At 48.5% G+C, this 22766-nt stretch overlaps 1 protein-coding gene across 1 annotated transcript in view; it reads right to left on the bottom strand.

The window, feature by feature from the left end:
• Positions 1-22766, bottom strand: part of NEB (nebulin) — a 212268-nt gene that overhangs the window by 3268 nt on the left and 186234 nt on the right. Inside the window, exons 131-140 of the mRNA XM_078603725.1 lie at positions 19124-19228; positions 16847-16939; positions 15590-15682; positions 14491-14583; positions 10928-11020; positions 9098-9190; positions 7117-7224; positions 4462-4648; positions 3645-3737; positions 2044-2193 (exon numbers count right to left, since the gene is read on the bottom strand). Of these exons, the coding sequence (XP_078459851.1) occupies positions 2044-2193; positions 3645-3737; positions 4462-4648; positions 7117-7224; positions 9098-9190; positions 10928-11020; positions 14491-14583; positions 15590-15682; positions 16847-16939; positions 19124-19228 (1108 nt within the window). The remainder of the gene's footprint in view (positions 1-2043; positions 2194-3644; positions 3738-4461; positions 4649-7116; positions 7225-9097; positions 9191-10927; positions 11021-14490; positions 14584-15589; positions 15683-16846; positions 16940-19123; positions 19229-22766) is intronic.

The raw sequence follows: 22766 nt of genomic DNA on the forward strand, positions 1-22766 counted from the left end.
AAACCACTCCATTCAAACTCCCACAGAACCTGGCATTGGTGACGAAGAAGGCAACAACGTCTGGTCACCTCCACCAGTCCTGGAGCAAGAGCCGTCCAGTGCTGTTGACTTACCACATAATTGTGGCACTTTTCTCATCGACCCCATAGGAATTATGGGCAGATGTGATCCCAGAGAGGATTTGAACCCACAAACTTCTGATTCCGAACCACGCATTGCACCGGCAGTGAAACCTCGCTGGCTTATACATCACTTGACAAGATAGCTTGTTGGTATTTATCATTTTCCAGACCCTGTCCTCTCCTGATAGTCAAGCTTTCTTTACTTTTAGAGATGAAAGACTCTGGTGTATCTGTGTAATTTTGGTCCAGGCAAGGGTAAATGGTAAGTGTGTAATGGGGGGGAGTGGGGCTGCAGCTGGAATTATGATCATGCAGAATTTAAATATTGCATTACAGGGGAATTCAACATACATATAAAATGTTCACTGTTACAGAAGATATGTACAGTATGTTGAACTTCTTTTGCAACTTACGTAGCCAACCGTGCTAATCGGAGGTGCGGGGGCAGGACAACAAACTAAACACAATAAGTAGTTCAATGAAATTAGTTTTAAAACTAAATTATTTTAAAGTGCTAGCTCCCAATGGCTTCCTAATTTCGGAAGGAAGAGCGTTCCAGACGGTCGCAGAAGCGCATCTGAAAGCGCGCGATGCGGTGATCGTCATTATTTGATGGCCAGCCAAAAGCCGCTGCGAGGATGACCAGAGTTCGCTTGATGGTTTATGCTCCTTGACGAGGTATTGTAGTATATTTGTGGCAAGCACTTTGTGAGTAAGCAGTGCGACCATATATATTATATCAATTGTTACTGACAAACATTTCTACTCGCTGACGTATTTTTAGGAACATCGTGCTTTAGAAATAAACGGACGTGTTAAAGATGTTGCTGAAGATGAGTGAAATTTTTTACTGCACTACTAAATACGTGAATGCTACAGGGGTCGAATGGTAATGATGGTGATGCAGGGTCATGTATGGGTGGCGAGGTTATGAATTCTTCGAGTCTTCAGTGTGCGGTATGTACGTATGTATGTATTAGCTGAACTTCTTTCGAACCGTACGTAGCCAACCATGCTCATCAGAGGTGCAGTGTGGGTGGGATTCACACAGAATCCCGGGAACCCCCGAGCCTACCCAGCACGACAAAGCACAGGAGGCGCCACGTTGGTTTCTCACGCGAAGAAGCCGAGCCGTGCAACTGACGTCACGTGGAATGAACGAGTCGGGACGCGTGTCGAAGGGCAACATTTGAGAAATGATCAGCAAATTACTGAATTGTAATACTGTATGTGTGTTGAACTTATTTTTCACAGTACGAAGCCAACTGTGTGAATCGGAGGTGCGGGATGTATGCTTGTTTGCCGAGGCTTTCCTGGGCAAACAAGCAAAATAATAGATGATGCTGTTTTCTCCCCATGTACAGACTGACATCGCACTCAATGATAAATATGAATAATCCTGGCCCTGCTTGGCCCCAATCCAGATTCAAATCTCGCCACTGTGGGCGCGACGGTGGCAAGATGTTAACTACCTCACCTGGCATACAGGACGCCTGAATATTTGGAGTTTTCGGTGTCTCTCTCCCTGTGGTGACATGGACTTTTCTCCTGGTCCTCTGGGTTTACCCTCCACATTTAAAAACATGTATTTCGAGTATATGGCTGCTTTAAATTTCCACGTGATAAGCCACTTTGCTGAGCTATCATTTGTGGCCAGTTCACTTCTGAAAAAGAGCTACGCAGCTCAGTGGGCCTTAACTGGTAAAATAAAACATAGTTTAGTTTGTATCGTTTCGTTTTCGATGAAACGTCTCAAGAGGTGGTTTTCGGTATGCGGTACGGTTCCGGCTCGGCTCGGCAAATATCCAGGGGAAACCCACGCGTGCCGCGAAGGCTTCTGGCGCCGACGGCTCTGCCCGCAGGTACCGGTGGGGAAAGGGGGCAGCCCGCGGGCCGCGTGCGTGTGCAGCGGGGCCGGTACCGCTGGTGCTGGCGCTGGCGTAGAAGGCGTTGTTGCTGTAGTAGGAGTAGTTGCGTTCCAGCTCGGAGCCCTCAGAGCGCTCGTCGCCTGTGCTGATGCTCAGGGCGCTAGCGGAGCGAGAATGCTCGCGGCTCCGGCGCTGCGCTTGCACTGTTGCGGAGAAGGGGGGGGGGCGGGGAATTAATAGTCATTGGCAGACAAACAACAAGGAGCGCTGCATGTGAGAATTCGTGTCAATGATTCTGGTTGTTGCCCGGTAAGCTGGGCCATGGGCTTCAAGGGTTCTGACGCGGCGGTGCTGAGATCCTGGGATTAAAAAAAAATCGTGTTTCGGCCACCCGGCCGTGAAAGAAAAAACAGATTTCCAACTGTCGTCATTGTTGATGATCTCGGCTCAATCACCGATGAACGCACAAATCATTTTCAGTTTGATTGCCATAGGACAAGGACTCTCTGTAGGGAATTTGAAAGGTGTGACGCCCCAATGTAGTCAAGAGCCCAATTGAAGTCACTTTGTAAAGTAGTTCCATCACATCACCTTCCACAGACCATTTCCTGACTCAAGCCGGTACAATACCAGCTGTAAGTGTTCTGAACATGAATGACTGCACCTGATAAGATGACGCCACTGAGCTTTAGCTGATGAAATAAAAAAAGTTTCGTTTAAGGTAAAACATTTTATTTTAGTGATTTTCTTACCTTTCCTATACTATTGTGTTTTTTTGTATTGTTTGTTGTGGTAACTTTCTGACCTGCCCCTGCTGGACATCTGTGAAAAAGAGCATCATAGCTCATCAGATTTCTCCACAATAAAGATTATAATTCTGATGAAGGGAAAGAGCAGAGAGGTGTCTGCAGGCAATACAACAAGTAGGTTGCTGAGCTATCTATGCAGAGCGTGAGTGTTATTCAGGCACGCCAGCTTTGTGGCACGTGCAAAGGGAATTGGCCGATCATTCCAAACAGATTCATCCCTAAGGCATTTGAGATTCAGTAGGGCTTCATGTGATAAATAAATCGTCTTATTACTATAAGTAAATACGTGGACAATGGTCAGGATAGACACATTAGTTGAACAAACCTAATAAAGGTAGCAATACCATGCAAATAAACTAACCGAGCATTTATAATGGTTTATACTGTGGTGTGCATGCCATATAATTTTATAGGTGTGAAACAATAACAAGCTACAATGTGTCTCATAAGTGCGTTCTGATCATAACACAGACTGACCATAGTTCTTATTCATGTTAAAGTCGTTTGAAAAGCTTTGGAAAGCCATAAATGCAAAAGAATATGGGCACATCCAGAACCACAGTGCCTTTAAAAGTATTATTTGTGACGTCTCAAATGTGCTTGTCATAACCGATTTCGAGCCACTGTGGTTGCACAGTTGGGCCACACATGGGCATATGCAACAAACTCAGAGAAATGGAATGGCGGTGACCATTCAAGCGTTACAGAGTGCGTACAAAGCGTGTGTACGCGACGTACGTGGGGCGTGCGCGCAGAGACGGGCAGCTGTGGGTTTGGGAGCAGAGGAGGAGGGAGGGGTGGTGTGGGTAGTGAACGGCGATGGGCAAAGAGAAGGAGTAGCTCACCATTCATCAGATACAGGCTCTTGGACTGGATGTTGTCCTCCGCAGGGTCGTAGTCAAAAATGGATCCAGGGTTGGTCCGCCACACACGCAAGTCTGAGGGCACGGAGGCAAACGTCGGAGGCGGAGAGACCACGGGGCGCAGGTGAAGCGTGGCAACGCGGCCAAGGCGCGACTCAAGACGTCATTGGCCGCGTCTAAATAATTTTAATACTGTGGCTTTTTTGTTTACGGTCTCCTGCAAGTATGCACATTAATTGCGGCACCTAAACTCGGGAACTCCTTGCCCTTTGAGGTCAGGACTTCCAAGGCACTACAAATCTAGACTAAAAACACATATGTTTAAAGTGGCTTTCTCTCTCTTTAGTTTTTCAAACGTCTTTCTCACTTCTTCCTTTGTTTGGGTGACGTTAAATTATATCCGCCTTTTCAGACATAGCGCCCTGAGGAGAACGGTTGTTTAAGGGTGCTTTATACCATACTTTTATTGTACACAACCGTGGTGATGGACACAAAGACCCCCTGTATAGCCTTTAAACAGACTGTTGGGGCAAGTGCTGTTAGCACACAACACTCAAGGCCGGCACGGCACACGAGGGGCTGGGTGGCTAACACCACGCCCGGCCACCTTTATATCTGTAGTGGCGATGCTCACAAATCACATCAGGTACTCATTTTAGGCCGAGTCGACCGAGGGGACGGCCCAGGACCGGTTCAGATATTCGTCACTGGTGTTGGCCGTGAGTGGGAATCGAACCCGGGTCGCCAGGCTCGGAGCGCTACACTACCACTCCCCACACGCACGCGCACACACACGAACCGGCAGTGGTCTCCTGCTCGGCCTCAAGGCGCCGCTGCTCGATCTCCACGGTGCGCCGCTGGATGCCGCGGTAGCTGATGTCGCTCACATCACGCGTGTTGCGCTTGACGCGCTCCATGATGGGGTCGTCCACCACGGCCGTGAAGCCCTTGGCCTTGATGCGCTCAAAGTCCTCGTGGTACTTGACCTGCGCGGCGTGACAGCGGGCAAAGCGGGGTCAGGGAACGCAGTGCGAGACTCAACGGACGGCCGTGGCGCCTCCAACCACGGTATCTGCAGTACGAGTCATGGAGGTTACAACTTTGTAGTTAAGCATCCCAGTAGCGAAGGTGAAGGCAGCAGGGGCAGCCCTGCAATTCCTTACTCACGCCACTGCTGGCGGAAAGGGCTTCCCTCGAGGGAACTCTCGAGAGTATTTTGGTCTACTCCTCCACGCTGGCCAGATGTCTTGGAAGAAGTTAGAGTGCCGACACTTTCCTCCCGCCATAACACGCGGCCTGCCGATCAACTCGCTGCGGTTGAGCCAATTTACACTGCGGGGCGGGGGGAATTCAAGGAGCTTGTGCCATCGTTTCAACCGCCACGGCAAGTAGATCCACCCGGTGACCTGTGGACTCATTCTAAGAGTGATTTAACAAAGTGTAATTTTAATGGGGAATTTCTATCAAATTAAAATTTAGCAAATTTCTGAATAATGACCACTGAATGTAATTGGAATTAAAAAAACGGTTGCCAAAGGGAACTATTGAATAAATGTACCCTCGTTGTGAAGTTACATTAAGATTAAGACTGCTGAGTTTCAATTTTAACTGATGACCCCCAATAAACCAGTCAAATTACAAAAATAATTAACACCGGTGTTTATCCAACGAACAATGATGGTTGCTGCATTTGTGTTGATATTACCAAATAACCCAGATTTCTGAAATTGCAAAAAAAAAATACAGGACAACAGGACCTCTTCTTAAGATGCGCTGCAAAAGTAAAACGAACGGTGTAAATTCATTATTTAATTATATTACTTCCCCGGGGATATGCCCGGTGAAAGAAAATACATCTTAAAATTTCCCACTGGGATCCCAGTGCGGTCTCCAAATCTACGCCAGTCAAGTCTTTCTCCACTCTGCTTTCATTATAAGGCAGTATTGAGGATGCCTGTGGTGAGTTTTTATTGTCATCACTGTGCAGCAGAGTGCTTGTTTAGGTGACACGCAACGACACTGTTGAACGCGTTTCTCCATTGGTCCGATGTTAACCACATATTAACCATCAGCAGATGCAAGCTTTTTTAACGAGTGATCATAAAACTTTAGTCAGGAGTTCCATTGTCAAACCTTGCTGTTATTCTTTAAGCTTGGTGCCAAGTGGGCCCCGATAATGAACGCAGCAACTACAGAAAGACTAAAACTAGACTAAACTTTTGATTTTACCAGGTAAGACCCACTGAGCTATATAACTCTTTTTGAGAAGCGACCTGGCCACAAATGATAGGTCAACAAAGTGGCTCATCATGTGGAAGTTTATAGCAGCCAAATATTCTAAACGCATGTTTCTAAATTGTGGAGGGAAAAAACGGAGGGCCCAGATAAAAATCCGAGCGACCACGGGGAGAACACGCAAACTCAAAATATACAGCAGGCGTCAGGGTTGGGATCGAACCCACTACCTCCTGTAGACCAGGCGAGGTAGTTAACATCTCGCCATTGCGACAGCCTTCTGGACGTATTTTGAACTTCTTTCGCACCATATGTAGGCAACCATAATAGATATTTTTGGGTTAGATCGTGTAAATATAGTGCAAAACTAGCTACTACTGGCCAAGATTAATTAGAGAATCTATCGAAATTGAAAGAAATCAAAATAACTTTAACCGTTCGGATAGCTACCGTCTTAGTGCTGCGTGGAAGTGAATCATCAAATAATACATTATTAAAAGCATGCCTACAAAGGGCAGCGTACTTCAATAAGGATTACCGTTGGTAGGGCTATTTTAATAAACACAATAGACAGGAAGGACAAGTTCAAAGGGCCCCCCATAATGCACACGCATAATGTACGATGCCTCAGTAACCCCCCCCCCCCCCACATTGTGCAAGAGCGCAGAAGGGTGGTTAACACATCTACGCCTCTATATAAGGAACGAAACAGGAAGGCTTCTCCACAAATCTGGCTGTCGCCTGATGAAGCTAGTTGTAATTACTGGCGAAACGTCGTACTCAGATTGTAAATGTTGTGGCTTGGCTCTCCAGCACACCGCTGTGCTGCACTAGTGACGAATTGGCATGTTCTGTTTACGTGATAACCCTTACTAGTTGGCTGTGTAGGGTGATGGCGGGTTTTAACGACACATTTATATATTTACATGATCTAACCCAAAAACCTCTATTATGGATCATATTGGTCGCGAAAGCCTACTTGTTAAACATATGTAGCCAACCACGCTAATCAGAGGTGTGGGGGAAAGACAACAGAATGAACACAAAAAAGCAGCTCTAAAGAAATACGTTTTTAATCTCTGTGTTACTGCCTGTGTGCTGGTCTAGCTAGTCAAATATCACAAGGCATGGCTATGGAACAAATGGTGAGGAGACCCATGGTCCAGTCCTTCACCAGGCCGCACCAGGGTGTTACCGCGTGCGGGGCCGCGCTCATTACCAGGGAGAAGTTGCGCTGGTTCTCGCGCACGCGCCGCATCTCAGGTGTGTCGAGCAGGCAGCTGGCGCGGCCCTGCATCTCCCTCCTGGAGCGGTCGGCGTACAAGACCTGGCGGCGCGAGGGGTCGGGGGAGACAGAATGGTGACGTGGCCGCTAAAGTCTCGCAACGCCTATCGACGTACCGCTTACACGTTATGGCACGAAGGCCATTTCACTTCAGAATCAGGATATTTATGTATAGTGGAGGAATCCGATGATGTCCAGTAGGTTTCACAGATGTCCAGTGGGCATCACGTGGTCCGTGGGCCAGAGCAGAAATTTGGTGTCACCAAATGTTCATCGTGCCGACGTGTTTATACGGCCAATAAGAGTGGATCTTTGTAAACTCACTCAACTCAAATGGTAATCGCACAATCCGCCCTGTTGTTTGGCAATGCATAGAAGATAATTCAGAACGATACAACGTGTGAATGTGATGGTGGAGATGAGGTGAATGAAATCGATGAGAGGAAGCAATGGGGGGCAAATCTGTGATGCGCGAGTTCGGTGAAAGTGAAATTGATGACGGTAAATTACGATGATGAATGGATTCAATGGATGGGGTTAATGAGTGACAGTCAGTAACTCATAATATGAAGATGGAAAAGTAATGGTGGCGGTTATGAGGGGGAGATTAAAGGGGGGCGGGGGGTCATGACTTCGGGAATAATATATGAGTTTTGAGCGAGGAGCCGAAAGTCGTTCATACAACACAACACAAAACTAGGCAGCGGAGTCCGTATTGCAGTGTGGAATTCAGAGAAACCTTCGAGGAAAGAGATAACTTGGAGCGGTTTCAGGTTCACAAGATGGTGCCACAGGGTGGAGCCCCGTGTTATAGCACGCTGCCCCTGCCAAGCGTCACGCTGTCTCTAGAGCATGTGCTTGGCATCTTCTGGCCCAGGGAGAAATTGAACACTGCCAGTGTTACGTTCAAAAGGGTATCAATTTACGAGTGCATTGCCCCTTCTGAATGCGTTACACTAAAACCTAGTCGAGGCTTTTGTTATTCATGGCCAATCCACTAATATTCTTTCGTGGGCCAAAATTAAATTGTCTGCTTTATATAATATATAATGTAAAATTTTACAAAAGATACCACTTTAATGATCTGTAAATGGTAACAGGAAGAATGGCCGGGAGCGGTGCCAGATGAAGGGGAGTTTGAACCCTTTGTACATGAATTTATATGTACGTACAGCCCTTCTGTCAATCCACTGCTGGATGAGGGCCTCTCCATGCTGTGCGAGTCATGGGGATCGTTCGACCATACTTCACCACTCTGGTCGGTGTTGGCTGGTGAAGGTGGGGAGGACAAACGCGGGCACATGGAAGTGCAGTGTAACAACGAATGCTGCTGCACTGCCCCCTGCTGCCCACCATGTAACTCTATTACAACTTGTGCGTGATGGCTGCCCATTTCAGGTGGTATCCAGGCTCAACACCTGCTGAGTTTCTCTGAGATCTAACGAGATGGGGCACATTCCAGGTGATTTGAGTCCTACAAGGTGGGACCCTTTTAATCTGGCACTTAAAAGGATCTACATCTATGTATATAGCAATGTCTAGGAACTACCGCCACCCCACACCCAAACTAGTGGGGGAGTGCTAGGCACACACTTTTTGAGAGCCTCTATCAGCGCAGGAACCCCTGCAACTTTTTGCCAGAAATGCCATTGGGTTAATGTGGCCCATTATGATGCAAGTCGCGGTAGGTGCCCCCGCACTGTTCCCGTTTGGTGTAACGTGCACCGATGCCTACAAGATTGAGGGCGACGTTGGCACAAAAAATTAAGATTGACCGATCGATTGAGGTGTGCGTCACCAGCGGAGCGACCAAGAAAGAGGCAATGACACGGCCCCGACGGACCTCTCTCGAGAAGTCGCGATGCCGAGACGGGGGGAGCAGCGCCCCCCCCGGCACACACACACCCGGGCGTACCGCGCTGACGTTTCCCTGAGCGCGCTTCACGCGCTCCGTGTCCATGGTGGCGTTGATCGGGGTCATTTTCGCGAGCTGCTCCTTGTATTTCACCTGCAAGGCAAGCGAGGCATGCGGATTACAAACACCTAGCTTTAATTATAGTCAGGAAATGCTTTACATTTTGAGCAGATGCTTTAAGGTGACTCTGTACTGTAATGGACCTATAATTAACAAGGATGAGTTTTGCACAATGTGCTGCCCTCTTGAGTTAAAAGAGAGGGAATGTTGAAGAGCAGCACAAATCAAGAGACGAAGCGCAAAGTAAACCATGGGTGCAGGCAGTGGCCAATACCTACAGCGACTCTCAGGGAAGCAAGCATGCACAGTTGTCGACTATTTTCCTAAACCACAGCTAGCATGAATGGCCAACAAGATGGAACCAATATGAAAGCAATCGTATGTAAAACAATCAATAGAAATACATCATCATTGTAGCTCGGTTCATTTATCAGTGTTTGCTTTAGTTAAACACAATTGTCAATGTTGTGGGTGTGCTGAAGTAGTAACTAATTGGCACATTTTGTTGACGTGTCAAACCTTACTAATTGGATGTGTCGGGTGGTGGTGGGTTAACGACAAATTTATATTTACGTGATCGAACCCAAATACCTTTATTATGAGTATTTTTCTTGTGAAAGTTTTCAATGGGTAGTACTCCAGACTGATTGGTTAACATGTATACGCCGCAAGGTTTGTGCGGTGTTCTGACGCCACCGACTTCTAGATCTGAACTCCAGAGAGCAATAGGGGTTGTGAACGATCCGAGGAAAAGTCATCTCCACAGAGATCACGTGGAGACATTTACAGACGTTTACAGACCGACGACGAAAGCAATTTCTGATAAGAGCCTTCGCCCGTCATCACTTTGTTGCTCTGCGGCTCGCTAGGATCCATCATATTATCGATGCAAGATCCTCCTCTATGAAAATGACCCTCGGATGCGAACCGCCGGTTCGAATGAATGACGACACAATCGAGAATCGCTGTCATTCCACACGGGAGCGAACTTCGCTGAGCAACGTTTTATAAAAAGTGGCGTCTGAAAATCAAAACACCACCGCGATGTTTGCAGAATAATATAAAGAATACATATACATAAAATTCACCTTTTAACGCGCAGCGCAACATTCGCTCGCTCTCGTAGAGAGGGAAAGACCCAGCGGCGCGAGGAACCACAGACGAGGGCGAAGGCAGTCACATGGTGAGCCGGTGTCAACAATTGCACAAGCTCTGCCGTCCTCTATATATTAAGGTGCTATTGGTCGATTAATAAGTGTTTACATGTGGGAGGAAACCGGAGCACCCAGATAAAACCCACGCGTTCGAGGGGACAACGCTCGATCCCATAAGGACGGAAACGGCGGAGTCCAAATTTTTCCTGTGCTGCCTTCTCCTGGCGAGCCAGGGTATGGGACCTCCTCGACGCCCACAGGAAGGGAGTTTCGTCATATTTGTGTGATGATCCACCAATCCTCGCTGCTGCCTCCACAGTGTTGAGTTATGGGCAGCGTGAACAATCACCTTTCCCTCTCATTGGTGGTTAAAGTAACGTGAGCCTTTGGATGTATCTATGTAGTTGAGCTTCTTTAGCAACGTACGTAGACAACCGCGCTAATATACGTATGTACGTTGCACTTCTTTTGCACCGTACGTAGCGAAACCGCGCTCATCGGAGGTGCGGGGGGGGGAAGAACAACAAACGCCTACTGAAGCCGTAGCGTGACCGCGAGTGAAGGCGCGTCACGTGGGTGGTGTGTGGGTGCACGCGGAGCGGGCTTGAGGACTCACCATGCTGATCAGCTTTTGGTTCTCTCGTGCGCGCTGGTACTCGGGCGAGTCCGCCACGACCGTGGCTGTGCCGATTTGTTCCTTGTATTTAATCTGTGCGGGGCGGCAGGGCGTGCGAGCGGTTACAGAGCGATCGACTATAAACACGGGCACTCGTGTGCGGGCAGGCATGACGTCATTGATGTCATTAACACTCTTCAGTGCCAGATGGGTGAAACGACGTACTCGAATTATAAATGTTGTGGGTTTACTCTCCAACACACCGGTGTGCTGTACTAGGAACGAATTGGCATGTTTCGTTTACGTGTCAAACCTTACTCAGTGGCTGTGGTGCTGGCGACGGTGGGAAGAGTGGTGGTTCTTGGTGTTTGCGGTGGCGATAGTGGGAAGAGTGGTGGTTGTTGGTGTTTGTGGTGGCGATGGTGGGAAGAGTGGTGGTTGTTGGTGTTTGTGGTGGCGATGGTGGGAAGAGTGGTGGTTGTTGGTGTTTGCGGTGGCGGCGGTGGGAAGAGTGGTGGTTCTTGGTGTTTGTGGTGGCGATGGTGGGAAGAGTGGTGGTTCTTGGTGTTTGTGGTGGCGATGGTGGGAAGAGTGGTGGTTCTTGGTGTTTGCGGTGGCGATGGTGGGAAGAGTGGTGGTTGTTGGTGTTTGTGGTGGCGATGGTGGGAAGAGTGGTGGTTGTTGGTGTTTGTGGTGGCGATGGTGGGAAGAGTGGTGGTTGTTAGTGTTTGTGGTGGCGATGGTGGGAAGAGTGGTGGTTCTTGGTGTTTGTGGTGGCGGAGGTGGGAAGAGTGGTGGTTGTTGGTGTTTGTGGTGGCGGAGGTGGGAAGAGTGGTGGTTGTTGGTGTTTGTGGTGGCGACGGTGGGAAGAGTGGTGGTTGTTGGTGTTTGTGGTGGCGGAGGTGGGAAGAGTGGTGGTTGTTGGTGTTTGCGGTGGCGGAGGTGGGAAGAGTAGTGGTTGTTGGTGTTTGTGGTGGCGATGGTGGGAAGAGTGGTGGTTGTTGGTGTTTGTGGTGGCGACGGTGGGAAGAGTGGTGGTTGTTGGTGTTTGTGGTGGCGATGGTGGGAAGAGTGGTGGTTGTTGGTGTTTGTGGTGGCGATGGTGGGAAGAGTGGTGGTTGTTGGTGTTTGTGGTGGCGACGGTGGGAAGAGTGGTGGTTGTTTGTGTTTGTGGTGGCGATGGTGGGAAGAGTGGTGGTTGTTGGTGTTTGTGGTGGCGACGGTGGGAAGAGTGGTGGTTGTTGGTGTTTGTGGTGGCGACTGTGGGAAGAGTGGTGGTTGTTGGTGTTTGTGGTGGCGATGGTGGGAAGAGTGGTGGTTGTTGGTGTTTGTGGTGGCGACGGTGGGAAGAGTGGTGGTTGTTGGTGTTTGTGGTGGCGATGGTGGGAAGAGTGGTGGTTGTTGGTGTTTGTGGTGGCGACAGTGGGAAGAGTGGTGGTTGTTGGTGTTTGTGGTGGCGACGGTGGGAAGAGTGGTGGTTGTTGGTGTTTGTGGTGGCGACAGTGGGAAGAGTGGTGGTTGTTGGTGTTTGTGGTGGCGACAGTGGGAACAGTGGTGGTTGTTGGTGCTTGTGGTGGCGACGGTGGGAAGAGTGGTGGTTGTTTGTGTTTGTGGTGGCGACGGTGGGAAGAGTGGTGGTTGTTGGTGTTTGTGGTGGCGACAGTGGGAAGAGTGGTGGTTGTTGGTGTTTGTGGTGGAGACAGTGGGAAGAGTGGTGGTTGTTGGTGTTTGTGGTGGCGACAGTGGGAAGAGTGGTGGTTGTTGGTGTTTGTGGTGGCGACGGTGGGAAGAGTGGTGGAATGTTGGTGTTTGTGGTGGCGACGGTGGGAAGAGTGGTGGTTGTTGGTGTTTGTGGTGGCGACAGTGGGAAGAGTGGTGGTTGTTGGTGTTTGTGGTGGCGACAGTGGGAAGAGTGGTGGTTGTTGGTGTTTGTGGTGGCGATGGTGGGAAGAGTGGTGGTTGTTGGTGTTTGTGGTGGCGACAGTGGGAAGAGTGGTGGTTGTTGGTGTTTGTGGTGGCGACGGTGGGAAGAGTGGTGGTTGTTGGTGTTTGTGGTGGCGACAGTGGGAAGAGTGGTGGTTGTTGGTGTTTGTGGTGGCGACAGTGGGAACAGTGGTGGTTGTTGGTGCTTGTGGTGGCGACGGTGGGAAGAGTGGTGGTTGTTTGTGTTTGTGGTGGCGACGGTGGGAAGAGTGGTGGTTGTTGGTGTTTGTGGTGGCGACAGTGGGAAGAGTGGTGGTTGTTGGTGTTTGTGGTGGAGACAGTGGGAAGAGTGGTGGTTGTTGGTGTTTGTGGTGGCGACAGTGGGAAGAGTGGTGGTTGTTGGTGTTTGTGGTGGCGACGGTGGGAAGAGTGGTGGAATGTTGGTGTTTGTGGTGGCGACAGTGGGAAGAGTGGTGGTTGTTGGTGTTTGTGGTGGAGACAGTGGGAAGAGTGGTGGTTGTTGGTGTTTGTGGTGGCGACAGTGGGAAGAGTGGTGGTTGTTGGTGTTTGTGGTGGCGACGGTGGGAAGAGTGGTGGTTGTTGGTGTTTGTGGTGGCGACAGTGGGAACAGTGGTGGTTGTTGGTGCTTGTGGTGGCGACGGTGGGAAGAGTGGTGGTTGTTGGTGTTTGTGGTGGCGACGGTGGGAAGAGTGGTGGTTGTTGGTGTTTGTGGTGGCGACGGTGGGAAGAGTGGTGGTTGTTGGTGTTTGTGGTGGCGACAGTGGGAAGAGTGGTGGTTGTTGGTGTTTGTGGTGGCGATGGTGGGAAGAGTGGTGGTTGTTGGTGTTTGTGGTGGCGATGGTGGGAAGAGTGGTGGTTGTTGGTGTTTGTGGTGGCGATGGTGGGAAGAGTGGTGGTTGTTGGTGTTTGCGGTGGCGGAGGTGGGAAGAGTGGTGGTTGTTGGTGTTTGTGGTGGCGATGGTGGGAAGAGTGGTGGTTGTTGGTGTTTGTGGTGGCGATGGTGGGAAGAGTGGTGGTTGCTGGTGTTTGTGGTGGCGATGGTGGGATGAGTGGTGGTTGTTGGTGTTTGCGGTGGGAAGAGTGGTGGTTGTTGGTGTTTGTGGTGGCGATGGTGGGAAGAGTGGTGGTTGTTGGTGTTTGTGGTGGCGATAGTGGGAAGAGTGGTGGTTGTTGGTGTGTGTGGTGGCGGGGTTGGCGCAGCGGTTCGTGCTACGCTGCGCTACGATTCTGGCTACCCAAGTGCGATTCCCGCTCACAATCAATAACAGTGGTGAATATTCGAACTGCTTCTGAGCCTCCCCGAGGTCAACTCAGCCTCCGTGCCCGTTACCTCCCTATTCCCTTCACTCCCCGTTGTGTAAACATCACCGCCAGGGAGACAAAGGCAGCCCGGCGTGGTGCTGGCCAACCACCCTCTTGTGTGTCATGCTGGCCTTCATCGGTGCTACTCGCTAACAACATTTGCCTCAACAGTCTGTTACAGGCTACACGGTGGGGGGGGGGGGCTGGAATCTTTGGTCTTCATTTGTGGGTGGCGATGAAACGGGAGGCGGTGGAAGATGTCGGTGTTGGGGCCTCGGTGGGGGGTGAGTGGAGCGGCGCTGGGCGGACGGTCTTACCGAGCTGATGTGATCCTGAGTTTGCTTCACGCGGCGGATCTCTGGCGTGTCTTTGAGTGAAGTGCCGGCCTTAATATGGTCCTTGTACAAAACCTTGAAACACAAAGCACTTATGTAAACTTGCGCACACACACAATGCACAAACAATTGCATATTTAATGACCTTCAATATAACCATGAAGTCAACCCGAGGGCGAAATAATACTGCAATTGTAAATAATGTCATTCCAAGACCCAAAGAATATGAATATAATATAATTCCATTATAGAAGCGCACATGAAGGGCAAACACCTGAAGGTAAGTAAGACATTAGATAAAGTGATTCGTATGTCGATTAAAAACAGGATTTGGGAAATATGTTCCTCCTCGACGGTGCAGAAAGATGCGATGCAGCCAGTGTAATTATGAAGTCTACTCGTGCAGCGATGCATCATTTGAATACACCAGCTCTACGTGACTCTGTGTGTCGTAATGCCAGCCCTGGTTTAGCGAGGGTGTGTGTGAATAAATGTGCTCTTTAAAATCCCAATTAATAACCCATAACTAAAAAAGCACAACATCATGGTAACCTGTACTCTATAAATAATAAATTCGTAACATGCAATACATTGACAAAGTGTGAAATCTGACACGGGAGTTTAACGAACAAAATTAAATTATCCAACTTTATTTTGTAAATTAGGACAGTGGATGTATGAATAGATTACTTTCACGCGGCCTATTATACAAGGAAACATGGTCGATGCAATAAGTTGCTTCATGGGTAATGTTGTTGGTGTTTTTTTGATAAGCGATTTTTATATTTTTTCAAGAGCTCAGGACACAGGAGGAATATCAGACGGTTTGGGCGAGACGGCGAATAACAAGACGTGCGATTGACGCAGCGCGTCACTGCACCACCGCGATTAGGGAATGGACAAGAGCACCTGGGCTCGCCGCTCTGCCATGTCAAGGGAAACGCTCGGGGGACAAAGTATGTCAAAGGGGAATGAAGGGAATAGGGGGATCATGGGCAGGAGGGAGGAGTAATGTCGTGTTTTTTAATAATCACAGATTGTGGACTGGGGGGGTGATTTGGAAGTGGGCGTGGATGGGTACCGAGCTGATGTTCTTCTGAGTGGCCCGGACGCGCTGCAACTCCGGCGTGTCGTTCACAGCGGTGCCCGATTTGATGCCTTCCTTGTACAAAACCTGTGATTGTTTACAATGGGCACGCGCATGCACGCAACGGGCACACGCACGCAACGGGCACGCAACGGGCACACAGACACACGCAAACACACGCAACGGGCACACGCACGCAACGGGCACATAGACACACGCAACGGGCACACGCACGCAACGGGCACGCACCCACGAACGCGTACGGAAAAGAGCGCATCCGGAGCACGTGCGCATTCATTCAAACACGTCCATACCAACACACAACAACGCACACCAACGCACATATACAGACACACAGACGCGCGCACCAACGCACATGCAAAAGCACGTCACGTGCATATATATGTGCACGTGATGACAGACACCAACACGTCACGTGTATGAATACATTCATACGAACACAGACAGGCACACACACCAAAGCAGACAGACAACAACCAAGATACACAAACACAGGTGCACAAATAGGAAGACACATACACACAAACACCAGCACATCACGTGTACACATAAACACATACCCATACAGACAGACACACACACCAACACGGACTCACACACGTGCATGCGCACACAACCATGCAGGCACATTAAAAAATCCACAATTTTACAAACACAAAGGTATCACAAATGTAGAGAGACACATATACAGTACATCGATACACATACCAAACACACACACACACACAGAAACATAGAGTCAGTATCATTGGCAATGTTTTATATTAATCTAAACATTGAATGGGTAACATAAATATTGTTGAACAAAATAACTGTCAGCAGCGATGTGAAGCCGTGTGAATTGAACACGAGGCATCGAGCAGGATTACTAAACACGGTGAGTAGAAATACAAACAGAATAAAAACGCGTGGCAGATCGCTTGTATTGAAAGCCGAAAGCTGCAAGAGGAACAGAAGACGCTGGCGTGGAACGGTGTGAGCAAACGTCGGGGGGACAGAGAGAGAGAAAGAGTGGGAAACAAACGCAAAGAGACTGACTGGCAGCGAAGTCGAGAGGGGTTGTTAGAGCGTGGAGAGAAATGCGAGGTAGCGACCTGCTGTATAGGAGGTAGGTGCCGAAGGGAAAGCTGTTAGGAGACTCGCAAAGGGGATGGTGAATAAGGACACGAGCGGAGGAGCGAACTGTGCGGTGCAGAGGTGGCCCACGCTCCCGTGGGCCAGGGCGAGTACCGAGCTGATGTTCTTTGTGTTTTCCTTAACGCGTCGCAGCTCGGGCGTCGCGTTCACCGAGGTGCCAGCTTTTATGTCGTCCTTGTACAAAACCTTGCGATGGAACCGCGCACATGCACAGGCGTGAGTGTACACACACACACGGCCACAAACGCACGCACGTGCAAGCAACCACGCACGTGAAACGAGTCAATTCGGGCCTGTCCCCACACCAGAACAAAGTCAATATCCGTTCCTTGTTAAAAAGAGGTTAAAAAGTGTGCACACCTTGGCGGATTAAATTCAGAGCAGGACATTTCTTGTACCCCTATTCCACTCGCACTTCCGAGCCGTGCCAGCACGGGACCAGCATGGGCATGGGTGGTTTCTCATTGGAATGTTACCGAGCCGAGCCGGAACGGAGCCGTGCTGTGCCGGCCTCAGCAAGACGTGAATCTGGCTCGGGTCCAAGCCGTGCTAGGGTTGGAGCTAATCTTCTTCTTCTTGTCGTGTGGCTGCTGATGTAGATGCAGAGCAACAACTACAATGTCACATTCAACTGCTCAAGCCAGATCACAACCGCGTCAAGTGGAGCTAATGACGGGTGCTAATGACGGTCTCGTGGCAGTCGGTACAATGCAAACACTGCATCAACGTGTCATCGCATCATTTAGCGTGCATCTTGACATCACGAATTCCACGTCAAAGCATGGCTCGGCTCGTGCAGTGGAAAAGGAAACCCGTGCTTTCTGAGCCATTGCCGTGCTGGTTCGGCTCGGTCCCAGTATGGCTCAAGATGCGCAAGTGGAAAATAAGTAAAATAGGCAGTGGGAACACCACGCAAGGTCAGGGAACTTCAGTTATCTAGTCCAGGTTCACACATTCTTCACGACAGGTGTGGCAAACACAGGTACAGGTACATAAAGAGTTTACAAGTTATTACGTGAAGACAAGGGAAAGCGTTACTCTACTAGCGTACCTGTGCTGGCCACATGTTTGCACACCTGTGTGGCTCTATTCGAGCCAGGTGATGCAACCAGTTTAGTGTTAATATGACATCACACAAGGTTGATTTATGTCGCGCCTAAATGTGTCCGCATCTCAAGACACCGTCCAGGAGCGGAGGGTTTATTTGTGTTGTAGAGTCAGTCCTAATATTGTGCTAGAGCACGGTGTTGAATGCAGCTGCGTCCAGAGCCCAATGTAACCTAAAAACTAGAAGAGAACAGATGTAACGATGCATTGATTCATCTATTTAGCTCGCAATACATGCCTAAATCACGTGTGTGGAGTAGTGATGTGTTGTACGTGTGTGTGTTGTATGTAATTGGCTAAGGGGTAGACTGCAGCCACTAGAGGCCGCAACATTTATCACTATTTTAAAACATTATAATCAATTCTTGAGTCTAGTTGCAATAATGTATTGAGTTGCTAATCGTTCAAATCCACGTCAAAAAAAGTACGTTTGCACTTGGACTATCATGTAACAACGCTCGCATCACGTGAATAATAAGATAACCGCGATGTTACAGGATGCCTGATGGTTCATGATCGAGCATGTGTTAATGTTACCTATGCTGTAGCAGTTACAGCTGTCATGATGAAATCGAATATTTAGAAAAGCACTTCGAATTTCGATTTAAAGCTTTCGTGACTGCAGGGATTCATCTTCTTGGTTCTTTCGGTAAAGTCACGTAGAAGGGAAATAATAAAATAATAAAAAGAAAACATAATAAAATAAAACATAATAAAATAATTCTGTGAGAATTATTTTATTATGTTTTATTTTTATTATTTTATTATTTCCCTTCTACGTGACTTAACCGAAAGAACCAAGAAGAAGCACTTCGAAGTTAGCACGAAATCGGTGTTGCATTGTATTGCTCCTTGAACAGAAAGAAAAATCACCAGTGACACACAGCCACGGTCAGTTAATGTGAACCCCCCCCCGTCAACACGCCCGCAGCGGTTTAGCTGCCCAGAGTTAAGAGCTATTCATCAGCCTCACAAATTCAAACAACAATCCACTCCAACCGCACACACGCACGCGCACGCAAGCTCGTTAGGAGTCGTGAGCTGCAAATTGGAACGTTAGCGCGCGCCAACAGTGCACGAGGAAGCAATTAAAGTTGCGCGAAAAAAACCGAGTACAGCGAGGGGGAGAGGTGGTTGAGGAAAAAAAAGGCGGCATCATTGGAGGAAAACTGTTAAGGATCACAAGGGGGGGGGGGGGGGGCAACAAACGGACAGACAAGACAGCGCGTTTTGCGCTTTCGGCAAAGGGTTTTGGGAAAGTACCGAGCTAAAGTTCTTCTGGTTTTCCTTGACGCGCTGGATCTCCGGCGTGTTGGACACGGTCGTGACCTTGCCCTTCTGACTATCGGCATCTGCTTTGTACTGCAGCTGTTGGGGTGGTCAACCGTGGCAGAGGAGAGAGAGAGAAATCGCGCGCCAGGAAGTGTTTAGCGATTGTCCCAAAAACAAATGCGCGTTACAGACACAACAATCTAAAACTTTCAATGTCATTCACACGGGCGGGCTTGGATATGCGATGTGATGGCGGTGTATCAACTACAGTAGTCCCTCGGTTAACGTTTTTTAAAACTACTGTTAATCGATTATAGGAATTATACATTAAAAAGCATTTATCCGTTCCAAGACGATCCGAAGTTGACCTTTTTGACCCTAAAACAAAGTTTATAACATTTAAACACTCAATGTTAATAATAAACATTATAAGACCGTATTGAAGGATTAATATTAATAGAAACACTTACAAAGCGTACGGTTTGGCCAAAATTTGCACCTCCACGTGCATAACGTAAACGTGCCCATTGAACAAAATATTTACTTTAGTTGAAATCACGGGGTCCTATGGGAGGCGAAATGTTAGCCAAAAAAAGCGCTAACCGATGTCACCGTTAATCGAGGGACTGCTGTATAAGGAACGCCATTCTCGAGAGGTGGACTCGTAGTTAGTATGGGTTTTATAAAGATCTCAGCTGTAGGGTAGGGTTTCTACAGCATTGGGAATTGGGGCCAGAATACTCTGGCTGTTATCCAGGAGTGTGTGGATATTATCCAGCACATATGGACGAGCCATGAGTGAGTTCAGATGTCGGAAACCATTATATAATAGATGGCTCACTCCAGAAGAAACCTCGCACGGTCATCCGATTACTCACTTTTGGCAGGAGATTAAGGTTGATCAAAAGAAATACTCCTTTTGAAAATACATTTTAAAGTGGGGGGATTCTCAAGTGTACGCCGCTCTTTGGGGCCCCTGCAAAAAAAAAGGTGGCGCTTTGCAGGCCCACCATGGGGATTAAATTGGATAGAAATGGCAGTCACACCTAGTCGTGACCCGCGCAAGGGGAAGTCAATTAAATTAAAACAAAGTGGTCGGAGACATCCTGCATGTGTTTTCCACATTGCCCATGCCAGGTGTAACAAATTGAGGGTAAATGAGGGTGGAACCCGATATAGAAGAGCGGTTCCCGAGCTCGCCAAGCGAGGCACTTTGCAGAGCCGATGATTCAGAATCAACCGTTGTCTTGGCACCTGTGGGGGGGAATTACTTTTGCTGCGAGGTAGGCAGCCAACACCCCCACCCGGGTGGGGCATTACCCGCAAAAGTAGGCCCCCCCACCTGTGCGATGGTCCGACTTCCAAAAACAAAACGATTCACTGTCATGTATTTAAATAAGAATATAATAATATACTTGGAGCACGCACACAGCATTTGCTCGCTCTCGAAGAGGGAGAATGGCTCAGATGCGCGTGGAGCCATAAACAAGTGGGGAAAGGCAGCCAGGTGATGAGCCAGCGCCAACCCATCCCCCACTCCCCATCCCCTGCAAGCTCTGCGGCCCTCTATATATTCAGGTGTTATCGGCCACTTCATGAGCGTTTACATGTAGGAGGAAACTTGAGTACCCCGAGAAAACCACCGACATGTGTGCGAGGCAGCAACACTCTATCTCGTACAGATGGAAGATGGTTCAGTCCACATTTGCCTTCTCCTGGTGAGCCAGGGTTACGGCACCTCGGCACCCGCAGGAAAGGAGTTTCATGACATTTGTGTGATCCACCAACCCTTGCCTCTACAGTGCTGGATCATAGATGTGTGCGCGCCACGGCTCGGCTATGTCCTTATCCAACTGTAGATTCTTATTATAAATCTGTTCTCCTATAACGCAGCAGTTGCGTTCCTGAAGAACATCACGTTATAGTAATCATATATAATATGGGGTGAAGCACTGTCCGCGATAACACATGAGATGCGTACGCAGGCTGGGTAGCATCTAGAAGCATCCAGCAGTATCCCACTGCCTTGTGCGATGCTACGCCGAGGCAGCCGTACAACCGCTCATTCCTACTCGCGCGACGCAGTTCTGTTTACTCAATCCCGTTATATCCAGTTCGCATCCGCGTTATGAATGTATCAGGTGTTCCCTGATACATTCATCGCGCTATATCCAATTCGCATTATGAAATGTACGTTCAAGGGTAAAGTAATAACAAGGTGACTACAGTAAAACCTCTCATTGTCAATGATCAGTTTTAATCTGTGAGGATCTCTATTGTAGCTGTACAACAAATCTGTGCATGATGGTTCGTAAAAGGCCGAACTGTGGAGGTGGCTGGATGGGCTTAGAGGTCAGAGCACTTCACTGGCACGGGTACTGCACTCAGTTTGGGAATAAATAAATCGATTTGATTACGATGCGTTGAACAACGCTCCTAGTGGCCGAGTGGGTGGGACAGTGCTGCAACCCTGCCGTCGAGAACAGGCGGTCCACATGGAGGAATCTCGAAGGTAGCTCTCTGATGTCTGCTTCTACGGGCCGTGATGCCTGCGCTTCCTGCTCTACTGAAAGTTTCCTAATGATACAGAACCGTGGCAGCGTAGTTGGGCTTGAAATGGGAAAAGATTGCGAAACATATTAAAAAATATCACGCTCTTTGAAAAATAGGCACGCGCCTGGGTGTGGGCCCCATATATTTACCCTGCATACATTTGCAAAAATTTCAAGGCAGCATTATTGAAGACTATAAACGCACAGATTAACAAATGTGCATTTTAACAAGACGAATATATTTGAACTATTTGAATTCGTCCGGCAACGTTTCTGTTAATCGACTGAAAACCAATTTGTTACGTGTCTGAATGGCTGTAATCGATTCAATAAAAAAAATAAACACTCGTCAACAACAGTGCCTGCAAAGAAATATATATAAATAATCGGCGACGTTTCGGGAAATGACCCTTATTTATAGCACATAGTTCATTCTTGTGTAAGGAGCATAAACTATCACGCGAACTCCAGTCATCCTGGCAGCAGCGGCTTTTAGCTGACCATCGAACAAAGATGGCCACCGCATCGCACGCTGTGAGATGCGCTTCTGCGGCCGTCTGGAGCGCTCATCCTTCAGATATTAGGATGCCACTGGGAGCTATGCACTTTTAAGTGTAGGTTGTAAACTCAATTCTTTAGAACTGCTTTTTGTGTTAAGTTTGTTGTTCTTCCCCCGCACCTCCGATGAGCACGGTTGGCTATGTACGGTTCAACATACATGCATAACACGCCGGTGGCATAACCCGGCCAGGTCACATGTTATAGGTCAATACTGTAACCCGATTAGTACTCAAAAAGAGGACTAAACTGTAAAGCATACACCACAATGAGCAACCGTAATTTCCGAGCAGAATGTAACAGCCACAACATTCGAGATGTGAGCTGTTAACCTGAGGATGGGGGGTGTAATTATTCTCCAGCGATACGGCGTAGCCATTTAAATGTTGTGAGATTCCTCTCCAACAACAACAACAACAACACCGCCGCCAGTGCTGCTGGTAAATTTGGCCACGTTTGATTCACGTGACACTTGTGTTCATTGGCCGTGTCAGGTGGAAGAGGGTTTACGAAACACAACATTT

Source organism: Lampetra planeri, chromosome 21, assembly GCF_965212315.1.
Source record: "Lampetra planeri chromosome 21, kcLamPlan1.2.h2, whole genome shotgun sequence".
Taxonomy (NCBI): domain Eukaryota; kingdom Metazoa; phylum Chordata; class Hyperoartia; order Petromyzontiformes; family Petromyzontidae; genus Lampetra; species Lampetra planeri.